This window comes from Apteryx rowi, unplaced genomic scaffold (genome assembly GCF_003343035.1).
Source record: "Apteryx rowi isolate R43461 unplaced genomic scaffold, aptRow1 scaffold_205, whole genome shotgun sequence".
NCBI classification, from domain to species: Eukaryota; Metazoa; Chordata; class Aves; order Apterygiformes; family Apterygidae; genus Apteryx; species Apteryx rowi.
Genome location: NW_020448364.1, coordinates 518,944 through 542,989, shown reverse-complemented (window position 1 = coordinate 542,989; position 24,046 = coordinate 518,944). Strand labels below are relative to the sequence as shown.

Genomic DNA, 24,046 nt, shown 5'->3' with positions numbered 1-24,046 from the left:
TTACAGGACAACAGACACACTCATGTATCCAGACAGAAAGTCTCAGCACTTTGCAATGGAACTGGATTTTTCCAGCGTTATCCTGTTCACCCTGTTTCTTAATGCTAATTCTGTTTTCAGGGGGGACTGTGTATCTCAGCTGGTGGCTGTCGCACCAGATACAACCCACAGGATTATTCCACCTTCCCCTTGCATTTATCATGAAGGAATCAAAGAACAGCTGAAGGACAGCATGGGCGCCGTGCAGCCTACCACCTCTTCTTGAAACTGCACTTACGGAGGTGCTTAGAAACATGAGCTGCCCCAACACTTAGCCCATGAAGTCAGTGGCTTATTATGATCCAGACCTGACAAAGTTGGAGTTCTCTAAATCTTAGTACATTTTTACAGCCCTGCCTGTGCTGTAAAAATGGGCTATTGCAATAAGGGCGGATGCTTATATTCTCAGGCAACATTTACATTATTAAATAAAGACTTTCAGGGCCCGCTTTCAGACCCTGAGTCCAAATGGCACCATCTGGCCAAGTCAGTCTGGCTAAGCTTTCTTAACCTCACAAACTGTACCCAGACTGCTGGGACACATCCTGATCCACCTCCTGAACCGTGCCCAGGAATAGTCAGGAACAGTGCTAGTTAGTCTGGCCAAAAGAAACCCAGGGATCTTTCTAAAAAGCAGCACAGGCAGCCAAAACATGCCTGTGCCCTGGTGCTTTTTTGTTTACTAATACAGATATAACTTCTCTGCAGTAAGATACCCCAAAAGGCACTGAAAAGAGAGGAATCTTGTATAAGGCACTTACAACTCCCTACCAAGTCTCAGATAGTAAAAAGTTATTGCTGGTATGAACAGTGTCTCCAGAATAGCTGTTCAGGGACAAACAATACTAGGAAATCGATGTTCCTGCTGCCTAGAGCTTTCTGTATTCAGGTCAGATGGGCATCTCAGAAAGCAGCTGCATGCACATAGTTGCATCGGGGTGTGGATGAGAGTTTGGTTTTTGCCTGCCTAGTGGAGTTGTGCAAAACTCAGCAGTTTTCAGGCTCACTGGTGGTTTCTTTGAAGATTTCCCTTGTTCTAAGTTTTGCATGAACTTTGAGTTTGGGGTTCGAGCAAACCCAGCAATTTTGATCCCTTCGTGGGGACTGTCTTGCACTTCAAGTTGGACACATGCGTACAAACCTTGATGAATTGGGACTCAGTGAAAAAACTTCACAGAGCAATGTGAGCCTGAAGAATTAAAACAGAGGAAACAGGAATCACTGCCTGGATCTGACCTGTGCCGGTCTGCAATCCCTCATGGCAATTATTAATGTTGAGGAAGTAACATCACAAGCAAGTGGAGCATATAACTTCACACTTACCAACTATAAGGTAATTTATTCCTAAAGAAAATTTCCTTTTGACTCAAAGGGAGTAGAGGCTGGATTATACTCTAGATACAAGATTTTATACCCCTTCAAATAGTTGTTTACAGCTTTTATTATCTTGTAATTTATTCTAGCACTTGAGATTTGTATGATACTTGTCAATTTTTTTGTTCATAAAAAACCTGTTTGACTTTCTGACATCATACCACAGGGTATGGTAGGATGGCTGTGAATGATGTAAAAAAATATATAATCTCAATTTTTCATCTTGTGATTTCTTTGTTTATTCCCTTGACAATGGCTAATGCGGCAGAATTTTTTGACCTCCTCTAGCTGTATTCAACCTGTATGAACCTATATGAGAGTTCTCATGTTTTCTACCCATGGTTGTAAATCAGCTTGTACTGGATAGGCTGTCTGCCTATGCTAAAAACACTCACAAAGACTTGTCAGAGGTGCCAGTGAAAGTCTATGGCCTCTCCTCTCCAAAGGTAATATAACGGCTCCATCCCAATCCAGAAATCTATGTAGCATAGAAATAGAGCGCTTATCATGAAAAAGACCAAAGTTCTGGAATACAGATGAGAATGAATATGAAACTTCACTATTGAAAAAGCATGTTATGAAATTTATGATGACTGCAAGTAGTCACTGCATCAGATTTATGCCCCTTCTGCAAAACATATTTGTGGAGCACCAACAGCTCTTGGGCATTTTGGACATAAATAACATTAATTTTATCTGGCTATTCAGACCAGCCACTTATTAAGATAGTCCAATTTTAGAATCTAACCACCATAGGTGTCATTAGAGTATTTGACAATGACTATAGTATGAAAGTCAAATACCTCTCTGGCATGGAGTTGCAATGCTCTTTATCTATAGATATATAACTATGTTCATTCTACTGTAACAAATTGGATCAACCTGTTCTTTCAGAAATCTGATTGGGGTTTTGGGGGGAGGCTATGCTTAGGCATGTGGAGGCCATTATACATTAAATATTTTAATTGTTAGTTAGGCATATCAAATGCTTTCAGCATCTTGTTATAAAATTATTCCCAACTGACGTATAATGACAAGTAGTTATTTATGTCTGTGACCAGTAGGAGGCTGTGCTATGCCTTGACCATGTTGTTCCTGGGTTACAAGGCTTTCTCCTTGTGTCTGAGTACCAGGAATTTTCCCCCATGATTTCCCCAACTGATCAGGTGAGAATTGCCTGTGTTGGAGGTCAGTTCAGTTTGAGCATCATCCCTCAGAGAAAGGCAGAGAAACCAAGTGATCGGTCAGAAGCAGTCTGCATTGAAACACTGACTCTGAAAATACTCAGTGTTCCTGAAAAGCATGGTGAATTGTATTCTCACATCTTGTCTGACATGTGAGACAGACTTAAGTGCCTTCTGTGATATTTAAGATCAGGAAGGTAAGTAGTGGTAGGAGTGGTTCAGACGACCTAGCTGTGAAGGCTGCCAGATATAGGGGAAAGGATTTTTTTTTTTTTAACCTACACTTAAATATACATATTTACAATATAAGTATATACATGTGCACCGATTATCTAAGCTCCCATTCCGCTGAAGATCTAGTCTAGACTGATCAATCAGTGGAGTCTAGAGACAAATTAATGTCACATTAAAGTAGATGCTTGCTTAATTGTGCTACAGAAGTCATTGGCTGTATGGACAGGATCCCCAGGACTAGAAGAGGAACCAGACATCTGGCTGAAATAGAAGCACCTAAATGTAGATGACTAAAGTTAGAGGTCTGGGTCAGAAGCTGGATCTGACCTTGACCTCTCTATAATAGATGGAAAAAGTAGGTGGTCTCATTTCATCCTCTTCTTCCCTCTGGCTCTGGCAGACCTGGATAGCAGGCAAGCTGAAGTACTCATTTTCCCATGAGCAGAGACATCTGAGAAGGCTGTCTGACTTAAGCCTGGGGAAGCATCTATGTAGAATCAAGACCTGTGCTCTTCTAGGCGCCCATCTTCTGTCCGACACTTATGGCCTACAGCAGGCATGAAAGAAAGTACTGAATAATCCAGGAGCTGCCTGAAGAAGCTTTGTTTGTGCTTTAACCCACTGGAGTGAAGCAGAGAAAGAAGGATGGGAGCTATACCAGTTGCTAGATTTTGTAGCCGAAGTATTCAGCATTTTTGCCTGACTACTATTTCTTCTTTAAACACAGAAATCCTTGGGGATTAGCTGACCTGTATCACATTTACCTTGTGTGTTTGTAAAGGGGAATTATCTGTGTCTTCCCTAGCCTAGGTGGCAAATTCAAGTCCTTCTATGGGCATTCTGTGTAGATAGTTATGCCCTAATGGGTGCACTTGTGTAGTTAGGTATTATGGAGCTTGTGTGTATAAGGGAAAGTATGCAGAGATGTAGGTGGTGTGTGTGTGTGTGTGTGTGTGTGTGTGTGTGTACATCACTGCATGAAAATAGAAGTGATGTTGTGTAGGTGTGCTCATAAATGCATAGGGTGCACATTGGTAGGCATAACCATAAACAGGGTGTGTGCATTTGTGGGCTAGGAAAAAAAAAAGTTACATCTTAATTTAAGGACTGAAAAGTTTCTCTCCTCCTGGGTCAAGAGGTGCACCCTGTCCTTCTCTGGGCTGCATGTCGGGGTAAGGCTGGGGGAACAACATCCGCTCAGTGCTCCTGTTTTCACTGGAAGGAAACCTGGGATCTTGTAATCCAATAAATTTCCCAATTTGTATGCATATATTGCATACCCTTGTTCCCCCCACCCCCCACCCCCAGTGCAGAAAGATGAAAGAGGTGGGATGCTGAGTATTTTGGATTCCATACAACATCTGGATGCCAAAAAAAGTGAGGTATCACACTAGCTGGCTGGTAGGTACTTCATAACATATCAGAATCTTAATAGCTAAAAGTTGTTGAGGTGCTGGGGCACAAGGGGTATCTATCTAGCCAATGAATGGTGAACGGCCCAGAGGGCTGTGTTAAAGAACATGCAGCACCTCCCTGAGGCTTTATTGGCCTAATGAACCTGCTTGGTGTCATGGTCTTTAAACAACCCTTCGCAAGCAGTTCTTTACTTGTTGATTTTTTCAGGTACTAGCTAATGGCTAGAAAAACAAAACAAAACATAACAAAACCAAACCAAACCAGCATTTATCTCCATCATGTCATTTAACTATCACACAGTTAAACTACCTTCTTCTCCATGAGTAAGAGCTAGCAGTTTTGTGAGCCGTGCTTATCAGAGGCCAAGAATGAAGACACTGTGGAATTAATGTCTCTTCTCCCCTTCTCCAGAACAGAGGTGCCCCTCTGCGATCAAATAAAGTACCTTCTGGATGGTAAGAATATGCTCAAGGGCTGTGATCTGTCATGTTCAACTATTCAGTATGAAGAAGGAACAATCTTGGAGTGAATTCATATGCTCTCATTTTGGAGAGCTGGAATTTAAATTTGTAGCCTCAGTTAGTCTTGCATTCCCCTCTGTGGTCAGGGTAAAGACAGGAGAACCTCCACAATGTTTCACCATACCTATCCTTGATAAATATGCTAGGTGACTGCGCTAGTTCAGAATGGCTCTTTGGAAGTTCCCACCACTCTCTGGGCTGTATCTGGCACACAGCCTAAATCAGAAAATGTGTAGTTGGGCAGCAGTTCCTGAGATGATAAATCTTGCTGGTCCAAAGCCATCTATACACTTTCACCAACAATCTGGATAAACTTCCCATACTGTGTGGACTTGGTGTGCATGCACAGTAAGTCCTCATCTCCATAACAGCTTCTTAGGCTGTCTATACCAGTAGATTTAATATTGCTAGGGCATGGATCCAAGCACTGGATCTAAACATGCTAGTAAATGTTTAGCAGAGTTTCTGGCACAGTTTTGGTCTGAGCCACATAGCTCCCAGGCCATTCCAAGGCATTGTTCAGGAATTAATGCAGTGAGACCATTCCCAGCAGGCAGTCTGCTTTGAGGCCAATCTGCTTTGGAGGCTAAAAGAGTAAATAGTGTGGACATGTCGAGCTGGTGTCAAATAGGCTCAGCAGCAAAGAAGAGACTCTTGAGCTATTTAGTTAATTGGTACGGATACAGCCTAAGTCTTCCTCCTTTTATTGCTATTTTGATTCATCTATACTATCGTCTGGCTCAACTAGAGTCTCCACACTTCTGCACCATCCACATTGTCTTTAGGTTGGCTTGTGATTTGGTTTGCATTTAGAGCAAGGAATCCCTCTGGCCAGATGGCCAGATTTGGCCAGAGGCTATAAGAAAGAACTGGCTCAAATTCAGACTGGTCCTAGAAGCAAGGTGTATGCAACTAGCTTCAGCCACAGTTCTGGACAAATATGAGCTTTTAACAGGCACAGATAACAGAGTATAGACATAATCTTAGTCTTCTACATAAGGGAACAAATACTTCTCTATCATCATATGTAGTCTTTAGTTCCAAACTCAGAAACAAAATATCTACTGATGAACTTTGCCACAAATTATATCTAATGTCTCTTCTTCATTTCCCCTCCCGTTTTACCAAAAATACCAATTCTGTGCGATTGTTCCACTTTCAAAGTTGTACCTGAAATGTGTTAAATGTCTCTGGATGTCGAGGTCTAATATTGGAGTTGGTCTGGAGGATCCAAGGGGTGATCTGTCTTGACTCAGAAGGTCTTGGAATTCTTTACATATTTGTCTAAAAGGAAAGAGGAAATCCTTAAATAACATAGGTGTAATCCTTCTCACAAAGCTGACTCCCACCTTTTCCTCAGTAATTTCTTCCATAACAGAAATGTTTGGCAGAGGCAGTGTTAAAGAAATAAAGACAAAAGAATCCCCCCTCCCTGCCCTGAATTCTCAAAGCCAAAAACATAAAGAACCCCTTGAAATCTTCCCTTGAAAGGGAATAGTTCATACAGCAAACCATGTTGGTATTGACATTTTAAAATGAGATTTCTCCCCTAGATTGTGTCCAGTTTGACAATTTAAGTCTGGTTTAGATCATCTACACTAGAAGCAAGGGTTATGGTTAAAGAAAATGATCAGCTAGCACTAGAACAAGACTGAAGAGTTTGTGCAGATACAAGCATTTGCTTGTGTACATTGGTTTATCTGCATGTAAAAGTCATAGCAATTCTGGCCTTGAGTTGTTCATCCCCAGCTCTAAAGCAAAATGCAGCACAGGGATTTGTGAAGGAAAATATTCTCTTTGCTCTTTCAGTTCCTGACTGTGTCCATACTCTGCTTCCTTGTGGCTCTGGGGCAGAAAAACCAATAGCCCCTCAACTGATACCTCTCCCAGAGGTCTGTCCAGAGTAAGAATTCATTCCAGTAGCAACTATTTTAACTTCCTATTGAAACATACTTTTGTTGTTGCTGTTGTTTTTTTACATTTCCACCCTGCATCAGGCAGGCTAAAGTAGGTGTCTATAACAGCCTGGAGGACTCACATCCCAGTGTAGCCTCTTTCTCTCCAGTGACTGCAGTCACTGAGCTGAGTGACTCCCTTAGCTTTCAGTATCTACATATTAGAAAGGCACAGGTAGGTGAGACAAATCCTGTCAGCTCTCCTTTTTATCTGTCTTGGTTTCATGAGCAACGCATACTTTCAGTAAGCAGGACCTGGGACCCCAATTCTTCCCCTTGTAATGGGAAACTCAGGCTCTGTCTTCCCTGATCTCCCATCTGCATGGCAGTCAAACTTCTTTGGGAAGGATGGACAGTGCTGCTGCCCTCCCTCTCCCTCTTGGAATGTCTCAGCACCTGGGGGTTAAAAACATCACCTGGTATATGAGACGTGGGATATAGCATAAGGGATATGGGATATGGGACCTAAAGCTAAGAGAGACCTGAAAATAGGCCTTTTCATTCTTGCAATATTGTTGTATTGGTTTCTTTTGCAAATTAAGCTAGGAATGTGCTACCAATGCATTATTTTAGTTTAAAACAGAAGCCAAACCAGATCCATATGGTGCATGTCCTCAGAAGAGTGCTAAACTGCTCTCTGGACCATGGATGGAGAGAGATATCACTCATTTTCAATTGATTTATGATACGGTCAATTAAGAAAAGGAGAGGTGTCTGGATCTCTCTCTCACCCAGTCTTCAAATGAGCCTATCATTCTCCATTGACTATTCTGGAAATGTAGACACTTACTGTGGGATCAGGAGGGCATGATGCCCACCAGATGATCAGAGCGCTCAACTAGATTGCCCTGAACTAAATGCCTAACATATAGACACATCTGCTTATGTGTTAGATGCCTAATTCTGTCATAGTAACTACATGTACACTAATAAACTAAATGGTGCCATCGGTTGTCCTCAGGTCCTGAGGCCGATTGTCACCATCTGATCAGGTCCATATGTTTAAGCTTTCCTAGCCTGCTAAGCAGGATGACTTCATCCAAACTGACTCCAGAGAATGGACCCTGGTCCGAGCTATCTCCCAGAATGTGCCCAGAAGCTGTTTGGATGAGTTCCAGGAACCATTCTAATATTTTAATAATATAGACAATTACAATCTTATTCCTCATCTTGTGCATGGTTTACTTTGTTAGTACAGATGCAATGACTGTATCTGGGCTCAGTCTCTAATACTAAAGAAAAGCACTTGGTATTTGTGGTCCCTAACTTCTGTTAGAAGAATCTTGCTTTGCATGTCTGGTCCTAGATGAAGTTCAAGTCCCTGGTTATCCTCTTGTAATGCTTGTCCTTTAGTACAGTGACATAATGGAAAATAAGTGGGTGAACTCAGCTTCTTCATCTTTAGAAGGCCCTGCATTACTCAGTTAAAAGCAAGGAAACTCCACAGACCTGCTTTTAGTATTCATTATACCACTGTTCTGCAAGATTTGGACATAGACTTTGACACCACAGCATCCCTAACAGGAGAAAAGATGCAGAAAACTATTTCCTGCTGTGCCTCTGGACTTCATCCAAGCCTGATTTCTGTAAATGATTGTCATCGGTATGAACCTAGACACCAGCTGCTTGAAAGGGAAGCATCATCTTAGCCTTTCAGGCAAAGAGAGGTATTCAGCAGAAATGTATGTAAATGCAGCATACAGTTTTAATGAATCAGGTCCTTAGAGGAAAAACAGTTCCTTTTAACAACTGAAAACAGTCAGTCACTTTGGCTTCTAAACAATCTACTATCCCCAGTATGCCCTGTCAGCATCGCTCCTCTCTCTCCCCTCCAACCTTTACTTTCTACCTGTTGAGAAAGTTCATCTTATGAGTTCGTATATTTTGACAAAGGAAAGTGTCAAAACCAAGTATGCAATTAAGTTCCTTTCCATCTTCATATGTCAAAAGTCTTTACTGAGTCTTTCAGATTGAAAGAGGAGAAAAAACATTTTTGTATTATACATGAAAACCTGCAAAAGGCAGTAACCTACTTTTTCAAGGGGATTTCTAGGTAAAGTGTTGTCTCAGTGCCTCCCACTACAAATAAAACATCACCTGGGGTAGGGCCACTGGGTTTGCTCTGAGATGGACTGTGGCTTTGCCTAAGCAAAGGAACATGGTTATGTCTCAGGAGTCTCAGCAGAAAAAAAAAAGAAAAAAAAAATATATACACCCTGGTCACTCCTGCAAGAGAGGCACCTACTGATCTTTTACAGATGGGCAGATGCTCCAATATATGATCATGAGAAGATAAAAAAGGCTGTAATGGATCAGAGCCCATATAGCCCATTATCCTATCACTAGCAGTGGCCAAAAATGTGTAAGGAAAGAATACAAGAATGGGGCAAACGTGTGCTCATGAGTCTGATGTATTCCAAGCATGTCAGAGTTTCCAGGCACTCAAAGATCAGACATCAGAGAAGTGCTCAGCAGGGCCTGTCCGCCCTGTCTCAGAACTACTTTTCCTAAAAGCAGCACATTGAGCACATTGTGTCGTGGCTATACGGTGAATCCACAAAGTTCCTCACCAGTGAGAAAGCAGTGGGATACAAACACCAGAGAATAACAAGTGTGTGTGCTGCACACTGAACAGCCGTCTCCACTGATGTTAGTTATCCTGCATTGGTGATAATCGAACCCACAATAAAACCATTATTCACACTGATCTGTTCTGGTGTGTGTAAATGTGTGTGTATCTGGTCCTCTCTCTCACATCTTAGGCCTTTTGTTGGGATACTCTGGGATTTTTTCCTTAGACAGCGTGCCTCTCCATCAAGTGGAATTGTTGGCAGAGCCTTCAACAGTTCTGTCTCTGCCCTTACTGCAATCTGGTCGGGTTCTGTCCCATGTCATAAAGTCACCGAGGGCCTTTCCTACATCTCCGCAAGGTGAATGAACTTAACGTCCCTCCAGACCTCCCCCTACACCCTTTTTTTTTACTGTATGGATTAAACCTGTTTATCCTGAAACCTTTGAAAAAACCTAGGGTTAAGAGGCCAATATCAGCACCTGTTGGCCAGAATTATGACAGTTCAGTCCTTTTTTTTTGAAGCATATTGCTCTGTAGCACTCACATAATCATCTGCTTAGTCAGTGGAGATGCGTGGGGAGAAAGAGAATATTAGGAGACAGGCTTCTACCATTACTTTTCCTTTTCTTGTCCATTCAACTCTTAAACAATGCTTGCTTCTCTCCCATCCTGCCCTTGCTGTCACTTGTGTTCGATACTGTATACTGGCTGCACAGCCCAATCGTCTCTTCTTCTCATGATCATCATCAGGTAAGGTTACTTCATTGTCTAGACCATCAAATTATTAGAATTGGACGTGGCATCATCTTGACCCAGACCAGCTAACACCCACCTGGACAAGGTCCTGCTTTAACACATGTGAGGGACCATTTCCAAGAGGTAGTTCTGGAAGGTAAACTAGTTTAACACATTGAATATGTTTTATTCCATGACAGAGAATGGTCCTGGTTTCATTCACTGTACTAGCATCAACATAGACTCAGACCAAGCAGGGCTAAGCAAGGCAGTAAAAAGAGTGTTACCTCAAGTTTAGTGCCCTGCTGGGTTAAAGATGCCTATTGCCATCTAAAGGAGCAGTCTCCAGTCCTCAGTAGCTCACAGACCACAATTCTGTGCATGGAGAGTGAACCACATCTAGTCAGGGTGGATGGGTAGCTCTCTGGATTCCCTTGATTATACTGGGAACTTCTAGCGCTTGGTGGAAACTCCTGAACTGTAGACATTAACAGCTCTATTTAGGTGCCCATGAACTAATCTGTGGTATCAGAGACATAGGTAAGAACTGGCATATACAACACAGTAACAAAAGGAACACTGCTCTTTTGGAGCAGCAGCCAGTAACCAAGATGGATAACCTAGTTCATCTCAAACGGCAGTAGGTACCCGTGTCTAGGTAACTGAAACAAACCCCTGAAATTAGATGTCTGAATCCAGAACTGAATTTCAGCTCTATACTAGGAATTATAGAAATGTTTTTGTTCCCTCCCCTTATTTTTCCTCAAAACCCCTACATTTGGATGATCTCACCAATTCTGCCAAAGACACACTTCGAAGGGCTCCTGACTGTGCCGTAGAAGGCAACAGCAGCACACACAGGCAATGGCTCTCCACTTCCTTCCACAAGCAAAGGTTGCCTTAGGTAGTTTTACCACCCTGGAATTTCAGCGTCATTTCTGTTGACAGCATAGCAATCCACTGCTTTTTCTGGTGTCATAGCTCACAAGGACGCCTATGAACTTAATGAAAATTACAAACCTAGACACCCACTAAACAATTGCAAGTCCAGACAAATGACTAAAGTAAAGTACCTGTTATCAGATAAGTGGAAGTATGGCTTGGAAGTATGATGTTAATATTTTGACACTGTGGACCTGCGTCTCGTGTCCTCTGGATGGAGTTGGTCTGGTGAAGTCACTGTTCTACTTCCAGGCAGGAGAGGGCAGTAGTAGCACACACATTGGCCCATCGGTCCCCTATGAACAAGCACTCTGACTGCAGTAGCATATGGCCTCTGCTTACATTGTCGACAGACCACTCCGAACAATTTGCTGGTGTGTTGGAAGGGGAGGGAAAGAATTTTATCCCTTTAAAATGGAGGACAAGAGCCTAAATGCCCAAAGTTCATGGGGGTTTGGAGTAATGCACGCCCATGACTCCCCACCTCAGTAGTAAAGGAGGGTGGGAAAGTAGGTATGGAGTGGTGGAAAAAAAGTAACCAGACTCTTATGTGTCCCTCAAGGGAATGTCCTTTGGAGGGAGTAGATGACAGCCCCTGATGACAGCCACTGATAATAACAACTAGTGGCACTGTGCTCTCTCCCTAGTGCCGGATGAGAAAGAAGGAGATTTGTATCTTCAAGGCTGAGTTACAGCATCTCCTGAGACAAGTACTCAAGTGGGGAAATTTACAGTCTTAACCTTTGCTTAGCACTCAGAAGTACAATCCACCTCTAAATAGTTATAGGGGGGCTGATTGTAAAAGAACTATACAACAATACAGCTTTCAGAAGAGAGATGTGCCCTGATGGTTGGTTCATTCTGATGTCTCTGGATCCCCCTGGGCCCTTAAAGCAAGAGTAGGAGTAGGTAAAGATTGGATCATATTCCTCTCGCATTATTCTCTTTAACCTACAAGGGACTTAGGAGCATGATGAGTGAAGTGTCCCATCAATGCTCGCAATAGGCAAATGCCCTCTGACCCTCATGACACTCTGCTTTCCACCCAAAGGAGAATCACAGGCTGCACTCTAGGCATTCACAAGCCTGAGAGGTTTCAATACTTGCTGTCTCTGAGTCACCCTGAGGGCAAAGAGCTCTGGATACAAGAGGGACACCAAGGCACCAAAGCATACAAGGCCAGAGGTCCTTTTCCCCACCCAAACACAAAGCACAGGGACATCAGGATGCTGGGAACAGTCCTTGTGGCTGTTGGCCATCCCCACCCCAGCAGCATGATTACTCTCTACTGGTTACATCCAGGACTAAATCATCTCCAAACATTTCCAGCATTGGGTGAGAAAGATGAATGACAGTTCAGAAGCTCTGGCTTCTGGTCCAAGCTCTCCTGCAGCCTCCCTGCATAACACTACAGTAAGCTCATATGGTTATGTTCAAGGGTACCCTTATGCAGGCATACTGCACACCTAGTGCGGGTCTACATTATGCCATGAAGACTAATTATCCCTGTTTCCCAGGTTTTGTGAAGGTTAATTCCTCCCTCATCAAGGCTAATTAACCTGGATGAAGTGTTATCCTAACATGATGTTACTGCTCCAGGGAGGTCAGTGGCTTGTTTAGAACTAAGTCAGGTGTCTCTGTGTTTCTTTAATGACTTTAGCCAAACTCCCCTGCTGGTGCACACTGTTCTAGCTCCTTTGTCTTCAGGAGAACTCTCGCAATTTCCACCAGAGAGGATCTGTCCCTCTGCAGACCAGCTCTCCCTCGCCAGACTGACGATAAATATCTAACAGTACTTCAGTAGGTGCTAAGATCTACTCATACATCAAGACCTTGTATTGTTTCTCTGCAAACAGGAGAAAAAACAGGATCTGTTCTATAGCTCTCATCATGTCATAATGTCCCCTCCAGTCACCTAAATCAAATGATATCCCTGGCCTGAGGAGACGTATGTGCTGGCTTAACCTCATACATTACAGTGTAGCCACTAGAACCTTACTAAAGTAAATAAGGTTCCTCTTACAGTGACTCTAAAGAGGCATTCTCTCACTTGCGTTGACTGAGTACTGTTGTGATAGCTGTCATCATAATCCCAACTCCTTACTCCCACTCCCCCCCTCCCGCAGCCCCCAGATTCAAAATGAAAAAGTGACAGACAGATTTCTTTTTTAGTTCAACATTATTTTTTCCCTCCTTTCTTACTTTGTTGCTAGGATCATCTTTTTCCTTGCTGTCTGCTCTTTCTGTTCCATGTGCTGCCTGGCAATGTGCTCTCCCACCGCCTTGGCAGGGAATTCTGTTTCACAGGTGTAGCCGAAATCTCTGGCCAAATGTAACGCTTCCCCTGTGGGCAAACAAAATGGATCAGTCAGTTTTTAGGATTTTTATTTTTTTGGGCTTATAGAATTTCTTCTGCTATTGAAAGAAAAGAAAAGAAAAAAAAAAGAACAATGACAAGTCACTTTTGTAGCCATGCATCCCGAACCAGTACAGGTTTCCACCCACTTGGCCCGATTATACTTAGTCATCAGACTTAGCCACCCAGAAGAGAGAAGGGGTATTCCTGTCATGAGAAAATACTATTCAGGACACTTGGGCTTAACTCCTTCCCTTGCCACCAGTGTACTGGCCAAGTTTTATAAGCTTAGATCTTCATTGGTATTTAAAATTTGTGGGAGGTGGGAATAAATCTGAAGAGCTGAGATTCAGGCTTTGGTGCCTCACTTCCCTTTATACAAAGGAAGAATAACCTTCTACCTCAGGAGAGTGTTGTGGGGATAATGAATTCAGTTCAGCGTATTTGCTCAGGGGCTAATTTAAGTCAGCAGGCACTATACAAATCCACTCTAAAGATGAGCAGACCCCTAAGTAGAGCACAAGAAGCACTCTTGTTTCCAAAAAGCTTGCAATCAAAATTGACCAGACAGACCAAAAGAGAAGGTAATGAATATCACAGTCCCTATTTTATATGTAGGGAAATCAAGGAAAAAGCAGTATGTGACTTGACTGAGCTTTCTGAGGCGTCTGTGGCAGAGGCAGGAACTGAATGACTCTCTACCTCAGCTATAGAGCCTGGACATTATAACCCACCTCCATGCTGGGTGTCAAATGCCTTTGGAAGTACCTGCTTGTTTCCACTGAGAACTTAGGGAACCCAGACATTTATTTTAGGATTAACTGAACACTCTCTGGCCTGTGTTCTCTCACTCTGACAACCCTGGTGTGGGATTTATCTGATCAAACATAGCTGTCTTGAATGTGATCATCTGCAGCACCTAAGTTAATCTTTCTCTGAAGAGGAATAAGCATTTCTAGATCACACGTTCTCTCATCTCAAAGTAGAAGTCAGAAACAGGTCAGCTGACCAGAGGTGTATGTTGAAGCACATCTGTGTGAGGGACTGCCAGAGACTTGCTCCAGAATAGTTTTAGGATCTTTTTTCAGAGATGTGTTTAAGAGCCAAATTGAGAGCTGGATTTGGAACCTGGACTTTTGGAAACCAGATTAATGTTCTAGGTGGACAGTTAGGAGGGATGCAGGACCTGTAATACACCCCTTTGAGAATACCTTCAGTGGGATTCATCTGGCTAAATGTCAATATTGACATTTAAGCTGGGACTCCTTAGTCAATGGAGAGAAACTGTCACTTGAAGAACATATCCCATGCTAAAGTAGAAGGCAAAAGCGGGTCAGATGGTTCATAGAAAAATTCAGGTCGGAAGGGACCTCTTGGAAATCATCTGGTCCAATCTTCTGTTGAAGATTAGGTTATCCAGGGCCTTTTCAAGCCTAGGCTGGAATATTTCCAGAAATGGAGACTTCAGCCCTTCTCTGGGTAACCTAGTCTGGTGTTTAATTTTTAATAACCCAGAGGCGCTGATTTCTCCCGATTGACTACAATGGATCTGAGATGACAGAAGCAACTATGACAGAGATGTTAAGATGATATAGATTATACACACTATATATATGCATGTAATAATGCCCCCCCAGTCACCTAAATCAAATGATACCCCTAGTCTGAGAGGTAAATATATGTAAATAAATAAATAGCTTTAATTTTTTATGGAATAGGTGTTCTAAATTACAACATCAAATTCCAAATAAAAATACAAATCTGGACATTAAAATACTCTTCAGAACATGATTTCTCATACCTCACTGTTGAACAAATATGTCATTTTCTACCACGACAAGATGACAATGTATTTAGAAGTGGATTGTGTTATATTTCTATGCATATTATTTGTTAATCTCAGTGAATAGATGTCCCTTGCAGAGTAAGAAATTAGCCTGCTTAGTGGGGAGAAGTAACCTGTACAAAATGTCATAAAAGATGTTCTTCCTTTTTCTGCATCAAAATTTTGTCAAACATTTTTGTTCTAGGGGAGAAAGCAGAAATGTAGGAAATGTTGATCATCTGACCTCTTTTATTTCACCTTCCTCCAGCTTGTTACTGTTTACGTCAGGGAAGAGTCACATGAAAGTTAGAAACCCCTAAAATCCCAGGTCTTTGTAGTCAGTTGCCTCATTTCAATACAAAACCAATTTCCCCTGCGTGCAATACACCCAGATCTTTCCTCCTCAAAGACAAAGGATGGAGACAAAGGATGGTGCCAGGGATCATTGAGTCTTTCCCTTAAATCCAGAACACGGCTTTGTTTGGCCATGCTATAGGCAGTGCAGCCTTTCCTATATATCTTAATTGAACAGAGAGCTTTGCACGACTGAAAAGGACAGTTGCTGAGGCTGAACTGGCAGAAACAGCTCTGGAAAGCCTCCATGGAGGGACCAGACCAAGTACCTTGACAGGCTTCTGCCAGCAGGTGCAAGGAGCAGCCTGAAACTCTCCTGGGTCTAGCAGGAGCAAGAGATGCTCCTATCTGGAGTGAAGGCAGAAGTGGTGTCCCAGGAGGGGACCACTCGGCATCTGAACCTCCTTTTCTCTCCTTGGCTTCACCTCCTCTAGGGGGAGGAGGTACAGGTGGGAAGTGCAAGGAAAGTGTTTTGTTTTTGTTTGTTTTTTTTCTATTCATAGGATGAGAAGGGAGGAGGAACAAGTGGAATAATACTAAAACAAAAGCTGAGGAATGAGGGAAGTGCAGCAGTTGATAGCAGGGTGAACAAAAGTAACGACTGACCTATTTTCTCAACAGTTTTGTTCCCCAGATCATCAATATAGTCAATTCTGTGTCTAGTAAATTTAGTGTTTTAATTAGGTTTGACATGAAAATAAATTATAGATTTTTTAAGTGATATTTTCTGATTTTTATAAATAAATTTGATATTTTTAAATTCATCCAGTCATTGCTTTTACCTGCATCTGCAATCACGTTTACACTAAGTCTCAGCCTTATAGAGACATGTCCAAACAGATGGGATATCTATCTTCTCACATCCTTCCTTACTCCTACTGGGGATACTTTCAACTCCTTTGGGACAGCAGTAAGTCTTAACCCTAGCATTGCTGGTACTTAATGGAAAAGTCTTTACACTGTTAGCTAAGCAGTAGAATTTTTTGATTTTTTTAAGAGCCGGTAAGAAAAGTGACCTTTCCCTTCGTCTAATCCAGGCACTAGAGGGCACCCCTCACTTACAGGTTACACAAAGCTCTGTCCCATGCTGCTGTGGATCGTCTTGCAATGCTGATTTTATTCTCCCAGTCCGTGTTTCCACCCATTGCATTGATTTATGTGGATGACAACGCAAAGAATAGGACTGATCTGTGAAAACAGTTCCTACTCTGGATCCCAAAAGTCTTCACCAAAGACGCTAAGGGTGCAGCCTGATCAGAATGAGAACACCACTAACCAGCCAGCAGCCAAAAACAAGTGAGTTTGCAGAAAACAAAGGCCACAGAATAATTTTCACAAAGTCCAGATCTTCACATGACCACCACAGCCTAGCAATTCTCAACAGTCCCTCTTTTGAACTTAGCAATACGCCCAAAGGCTCAGTGGGTTTAGTGAATTTAGAGGAAGAAAAGTCTTAGTCTTGCCAGTGACTTTCAAGATACCTTTAGTCATGACACGTAATCACCACACAACTAGTTTTTGCCTTTTCTTACCTCAAAGAGATATTCAATAGGTCAAGCACATTTTTACCTCACAAAGATACCAAAGACATCAATACATTGAAGACTGTGCTTCATTAACTCCAGTAATAAGAAACTTTATCTAAGAAAAACAAGAATGACACAATCCTACGTTATTATGAGAAGTCCACACAGTCACCTGAGGTATGGGGATTTAATAAGCCTAATAAATGATTATGTCAGCTTGTGTATTGACATCACATAAGAAAAGCCTATGCTGTTTTCTTCATGTCCTCTAAAACCTGGGGTAAGCACGTGTCTTTCTGCTTCTGCTTCCTCCAGCAACAGGGGCCATTGAGGGACAGTTTCTTTTGAAGGATTCATCTGACAAAATAGTATCGCTTGGGGGTATTACAGCAATAATATTTGCATGTACAAGGGGAGGACAGTTTATACACCCACAAAGTTCAATGAAAACTGCCAAGTCTGATCAAGGACTGTTCATGTAGACAGAAAATGGGCCTTGTCTTGATTTCCGTGGAAACATTAGCACACATGGTGGTCCCTTTCCCCCAAAATTCCAGTATACATGATTCATGCTTAGCATGTCTAGGCAAGCAGGTCCGTGCCAAAGTGAACTCAGTCTCCTCAGCATATGTCATTAGGAGGCCTCTTAGTCTGAGAGTCTCACAGTAATCCAGTCAAGGAACAAAAGCAATGTCATAGGCTTGAAAACAGGTTTACTATTGGCTTTGAGCAAAGGGCAGGGAGACAAACAGCTCCATCCCTGGGAAAAAAAGGAATCTATTTCTGATTTGCAGTAAAAGTAAATTGTTGTCAATCTCAGGCCAGTAATTGAAATTGAGCTTTCTCCCTCTCCATAGCTTTTAGTTAAAGGGTATATGTCCGTATAGCTCTGTTTATTCTTCTGTGCTAAAACTCAAGACCCGTGAAGGACTGTAAGGAAAGGAACATCTCTTACTACCCTAAACTGGTACCTTTTCTAAGACTGCAACTCCATTTGGGCTCTCTCTTTATTACAGCCAGGTGTGGTTTGGACACACATGTATTTCAGAGCAATCCCAGTGTAGTTCTGTGTGCTCAGTGGTCTCTGAGGACCTGAGTTTCTCCTCTTAGATGCTGAACAATCTCCGCTGTTGTGTATTCAGCTCTGTTCCTGCCTTGTGGAGTCTCCCTCTTTGGAGATATTCAAAACCCAACTGGACAAGATCCCGAGAAACTTACTCTAGCTGACCCTGTTTTGAGCAAAGAGGTCTTATTAGAGGATCTCCAGAGGTACCTTCCAGCCTCAACCATTCTGTAATTTTGTGATTCTGCAGTAATATATGCTGAGACTCCTGCCTACTTGCCTAGATCTGTGTGGACCTTTCAGGTTATGAACCTAAATGGTGTTGACCTTTATGATGGACTGAGTGCTCTCAACATCAAGAAGGAGGGATCTGAAACTCCCGAGGCTGCTACTCACAGCCAAACAACAAACCAAGTACTTAGTGGATTCACACAGAATAAAAGAGATTCAGGCAGAGTTTCTTCCCTTTGCCTGAGGGGTTTGAACCTGCATCTCCCAGCTGAATGCTCCAAGAGCCTGGCAGTATTTGGTGAATGATATTTAAACAATAAATAAAGACCATGAAAGTATCTCCTGGGTCAGTCTAGAGTTTTTCTGAAAACAGATTTCATTCATTTGGGGGGGGGGRGGGGGGGAAAGGTTGTCTAAATAATATGCCTTCTTATGGGAGAAAAACATCACACTTTTGGATCAGTTCCAGGAAATTCACTAGTCAGAAAAAAAAAAGAGAGAAGATAAACAATCCTACTTGTCAAATGGGTATAAGACATTCATCTCTCTCACAAGGACACTTGGATCATTGATTTGTAAGTCATATTCCAGCACAAAAAGCACAGATTAATGCTGAGGAAACTGCATGACCAAATCACTTGCTGGGAGTCAAGACACCTCAGAGTGAACTTCCATTTTGCCAGTGGTTCTGTCTGTGGCTTTAGGCAAGTCAATTCACCTCTTTGCACAAAATACAGATTATGGTATTTAACAATGTGACAGAGAAATGCTGTATACAGGGAAACAATTGAATTATGCTTACATTATATTGCAATATTATAAACCCTACCTTCTACCAAAGAAGTCAGAAGTGTGACATTTGCTGCTTTTCGTCTTCCTGCAGGCAAATTCAGTCCCAGTCTGTCTAATTTTTCCCGCAAGCAGCGTCCTCCATTCTTGGATTTTGCTCTGTCATGAGAGAAGAGTAGGAAAGGGAAACTCATCTTTATTCTGCTTTTTTTCTCCCCGCCCATTCATATCACACTAGAAATCATATACACCTTACTAGTAAATATATAGGGTAATGTCTGCTCTGATGACTCCAGTGGAAAGTCTTTCGGAGCCAGATTCTTAACTCCCTACTCCATACATCTACACTCTCATCCCTGCAAAACAGAATGGCTGCATCCAAGCTGCTGATTGGGAATAGTTCACAGTTTGTGCTAATTCCTGACTCATGCCCAGGAATGATTTAGGAGACTGATATTTGGCCTGAGTCAAAAACGTATGGGGACCCTCTAACAGTTTAAAGCAGAGACAACTGAGCCCCAGTGTTCAGGTTTGTGGCCTTGCATTCTTAATACCTTGCCCTGGTATTAATGAGGTCTTTGGTATGAGCATTTAAAGTGAATACGATGTGACTACTAGCTGAAAGCAACTCCAGGGTGAAGCAGCGTGAAATTTTTGAGGATGTAGATTTTGGATTTTGAAGCCCATAAAGGCAGTTAAACGTGACTTGTGCCCTGAAACAATTTTGGGATCTAGTCCTCTGCAAGATGGCTTGAGACAGCTCTTGGACTACTATAAGTCTTAGAATAGTGCAGGTTGTGTAAAATGACTTTCAGCATGAGTATGAGGATCAATGTGGCCTTCAGTGACAGCAGTGAAACAGTCTATGAGTTTCCAGCTAGTTTTGATCAAAGGGCATTCGAGTAGTTTGTGCCATCTAAGTTGATGCCTCAGGGACATTGCGATTTAAATATGCCTGGCTGAATTACAGTTGCCTCCTTGTTTTTCGCTTGTAATGTGATGCACAATCTGCCGCTTTCCTCCTTTCTGTGACTACTCTGCAGGTGTACCCAAATACTTCCTTCTCCTCCAGTGTCTCACAACAAGAAGAACTAAACCAGTGTCTTCTGCTATCTCTGTCCTTTCTGTATTCAAAGCACATTCAAGGAAGGCTGAAAGAGTGAGGCAGCCCCACACCTCCATGTTCTCTTTGTTGGTTTGGCGAGGACTGTGACTACACCTCGTAGAACAGTTTGCTTTCAAATAGTTTCTCAACAAAAAGTCAGATTTGTGGGTCTTGTGAAATTTTCCATGCACAGAGGTTGGTTTGGTTTGGTTTGCTTTTATTATTCAAAACAAAGAAAAACAACACCTGTCCACCTTTTAAGAGCTGATGTAGTAAAAAAAAAAAAATCAGTTCACTGAAAAATGTAACCTTCCTGTGAAAATGGCAACACAATCTTTAATTTTGTTCTTTTTAATTGAAAATGTCCCTAGAAACAGTCTTTACTCACACTCTACACCCTTCTGCTTTCTCAAGCTATGATCGTCTATCCAAGTGGGGGGAAAAAATATATTTGGGGAAAATAAAATCACAGAAATGACAGCACATTCTTGCAGTTGTTATTCTTGCCCTCAACTTACCTTCTCAAAATACCTCCTAAGAGAGAAGCATTGAGGCATTCTGGTGGTGAAAGACGCCTCTTCACCTCTGCAATGGTCACTTTGTATTTAGAAGTGGAGCTGAGTAGAGATAAGCGGCCAGGTACAGAGCAGAACAGGTCAGTGGGGTTCACAACGCAGGTACCACCTACAAAACAAATGAAGCATTAGAGGGAGGGAACTCTTGTACTCTGACAAATTCAATCATGAGGAGCAATGCTGTCGTGTACTTGTTTTTTTTTTTTTTTTCTTTATGTTGCACCACAGCCTTTGAGAAGGATGAATGGATTGAAATTTCAGTTCAGGAAAAGTGAAGTATTAGATAACAGAAACTTTACAGTCACGACAGGTCATTAGGGCTACCTCATCTGATCTCGCACTCGGTAAAAATTACATAATGTCAACAGAAGATTCTTGTATCCAGTATGGCAATATCATATGATTGAATCAGATTCAAGTATCACTCATGATTTAAAAAATACAGCTGGTGAAAAATTTAGGATATCTATCCAATGACAAATGCTCATTTTATCTCTCATAGCAGTGTTTAGGATCACAAAGATGCGAGAGAGCTATAGGTTTGCACTGATTTGCAGCCAAAACAGCTTTTCACACCTTTGAACTCTCATATACCTCTAGAGCTAGGTCAGCTCTTAGGCTGATATTAATGACTGAGTTCTATTGAGCTACAGCAGTTTATCTCAGATTAGTTCTGGCACTGTTTATTTCTTGAAAGTAGCAATTATTTGGCCAGGTTCTAAAATTGCTGAACGATCACCAAATCTTTCAACAAAGACTGTGATCAATAACTCCTCAGGCAAAACGGAGCTTTTAACCATATGCATAAAGTTAATCTGTGAGAGAGCAAGAGAGAAAACTTTCTCTGGAGCTGATCCAAGAGGATAGGACAAACTCTCAGAAAAAAAAAAAACTTAAGGACTAACCAGCACATATTTTATCACTAAGTGCAAAGCACTTTTCCTTGACCTGCCTTCTCCAACCTGACTGCAATAATAATAATAAAAAAAAAAAAATCTGTGGAAAAAATAAATCTTACCACTGCATGCACAATTCTTCCCTGGGGGAAAGATGAGAAAAAGAATGAACTGCATATGACAGTGATATAACATATCACATCATTCAGTGCGCTACTGGAAGGAATTCAGATGGTTTCTGTGAGGACGATGATATAAAGACCCTCTTACAGCAGAATGACTTCGTGCACCTCCTTCATGTTTAAAGGAAAGATACTGTATTTTTTAAGCTACCATTACATTTTTTTCTTTCCTATGAACATCTTGCTTCCTTTACACTGCAAAAATTTGCTTTATTATTGTTAGAAATAGAGTAGAGTACAGTAGAGTACAGTAGAGTAGATTAGCTCTCTTTAGGCCAGATCCTAAGACTTTTACTCTATCTTCTTCCACAAGTAAAACCTCTTAAAATCAAGGTGATTATGTATGTTCCAGCTTTATCAGAGATAGAGGGATATAGTTCAAGGATGAAACTTCATTAAAAGCACACTATTGCTTGTTTGCATAAGGCAAACAGAATTTCTTTCCAAATATTTCAGCTCTCAAAGGTACGTTTAAACATTTGCACTGACAACAAAGTTGGAAAAGAACATCTCTTGGTATAAATCCCAGATGGGTGAGATTCTGACTCAGAACAGCAGGGTATTTTAGGACTTTTCAAATTACAGTATAGGCAAGTTGTTAGTGTCCACTTCTCTGTTGGGATATAAAGACAAATCATGCATCAAAAAATGCATACACATGAAGGTCACATATGCACATTTTTGCACAGCTTTGTGTTACAGTATATGAGCTCAGATGCTCAAATGCAGAAATCTGGTGCCACATGCCTGAATTTCTTTTCTTTCTTTTTTTTTCTTTCATATTTAAGGCAAGGCTGCACAGAAAACTATAAATATTTTCAATCAACATTTTCAAACTTCTGGTCTGTAAGGTGCATTTGTGAAGAGTGTTAACACTGGGTAGATTTGTTTGTTTGGCATCTCTTGCCACACTGATACACAAATATATATACACACATGTACATATATATGTGTCAAGAAAACAGTAGCAATGGGTACATATTTATTTACTTCAATAAGTCTGTAAATTTTATGATCAGTGAGACTGCACTGAAATCAGTGCAATATTAAAGTTTATCTCCTTGCCAGGTTAAGCTTGTATGTGCTCCATTTATACCAGATAAATAGTTGTTCCTTTAATCCAAAAATATATTATCCTGCAGCTGCTCCTACCCTAACCAGATTTATTGGAACACTTCTCATTACTACTTAGTAAAAGGTTAATTGCAGCCTAAAATGTTTAAAAACACCTTGACAAGCAATTCCAAGTAAGCCAGGTATGGGTTAAATGTAAAATAAAACAAGTCAAAGTCATTTGCTTTCCAGAAACATGGAGAACAAGTTGCAAATTACAAGAAGGTAAAATCTGTTGCATATAATTATTTCACTATATTAATTATTCATTGACACAGCAACAGAGAGCAGTGTGGTGCTTTCCAGACAAAGCTGTGTCCTTGTCTCAAACTGCATGCAGCTTTCGAGGCAAGGCTTTCCTCCCCCAGACACCACCTTGGAGAGGTGAGGGATGACGTTCTGGCCTTGACACCGAGCGGTAGCAGAAAAAGAAATAGCAGTAAATAAAGGTAAGGCTGGTGGAAACAGAAAAGATAAGTGTAACCACACTGGAGGATGAGGGGTTATGTTTTCTGCCAAACACACACTCTTTAGTGTACTCTGGTTGTGTATTAAAGCGGAGAAATTATGTTGTGAAGAAGTGCAGCTCAATAGGGAGAGGACAAGATATTTTATATCGCATTAAGCAGCAGTGGCAGCGACCAGCTTTTCCTTCGTGTCAGCCCAATGCCCCTGTAGCTGCTGTTAGAAAAGTCAATCATTGTTCAACCACTGAGCTGCTCTTGTGATAACGGGGTCTTTGAGAGGTGGGACACTAACAGAAAACAGTTAAAGAAGCAGAAGGAAGTGCCCGTAAAAAGAAAATGGAAATAATGCCTTTCACAAGTCTGGCAGTTCAACCCAGAGATCCATATTCCTCTTTGTAGCTTTTACTTTCTTTAGAAATGTTTACGGGCTAGATTCTGGTGTCAGGATACATAAGAAGTAGTTATCTCATGAGATGAGCCCCATATATAGCCACGGCAAGGTAATGTGCCCACCAGTGTACATAAAGAGGGGAGACTGCAGCTGATTGCTTCCTAACCCATGCAAGTGGTCCTACTTTGAGGCTAGGAAAAA

General features: G+C 41.6%; 1 protein-coding gene across 2 annotated transcripts in view; it reads right to left on the bottom strand.

The window, feature by feature from the left end:
* TFAP2D (transcription factor AP-2 delta) overlaps positions 1–24,046 on the bottom strand; it is a 47,639-nt gene that overhangs the window by 10,546 nt on the left and 13,047 nt on the right. For both annotated transcript variants that reach the window (XM_026063964.1, XM_026063963.1), the window contains 4 exons: positions 20,740–20,905; positions 19,157–19,275; positions 13,175–13,316; positions 5,939–6,052 (listed from right to left, as the gene is read on the bottom strand). In XM_026063964.1, the coding sequence (XP_025919749.1) occupies positions 5,939–6,052; positions 13,175–13,316; positions 19,157–19,275; positions 20,740–20,905 (541 nt within the window). The remainder of the gene's footprint in view (positions 1–5,938; positions 6,053–13,174; positions 13,317–19,156; positions 19,276–20,739; positions 20,906–24,046) is intronic.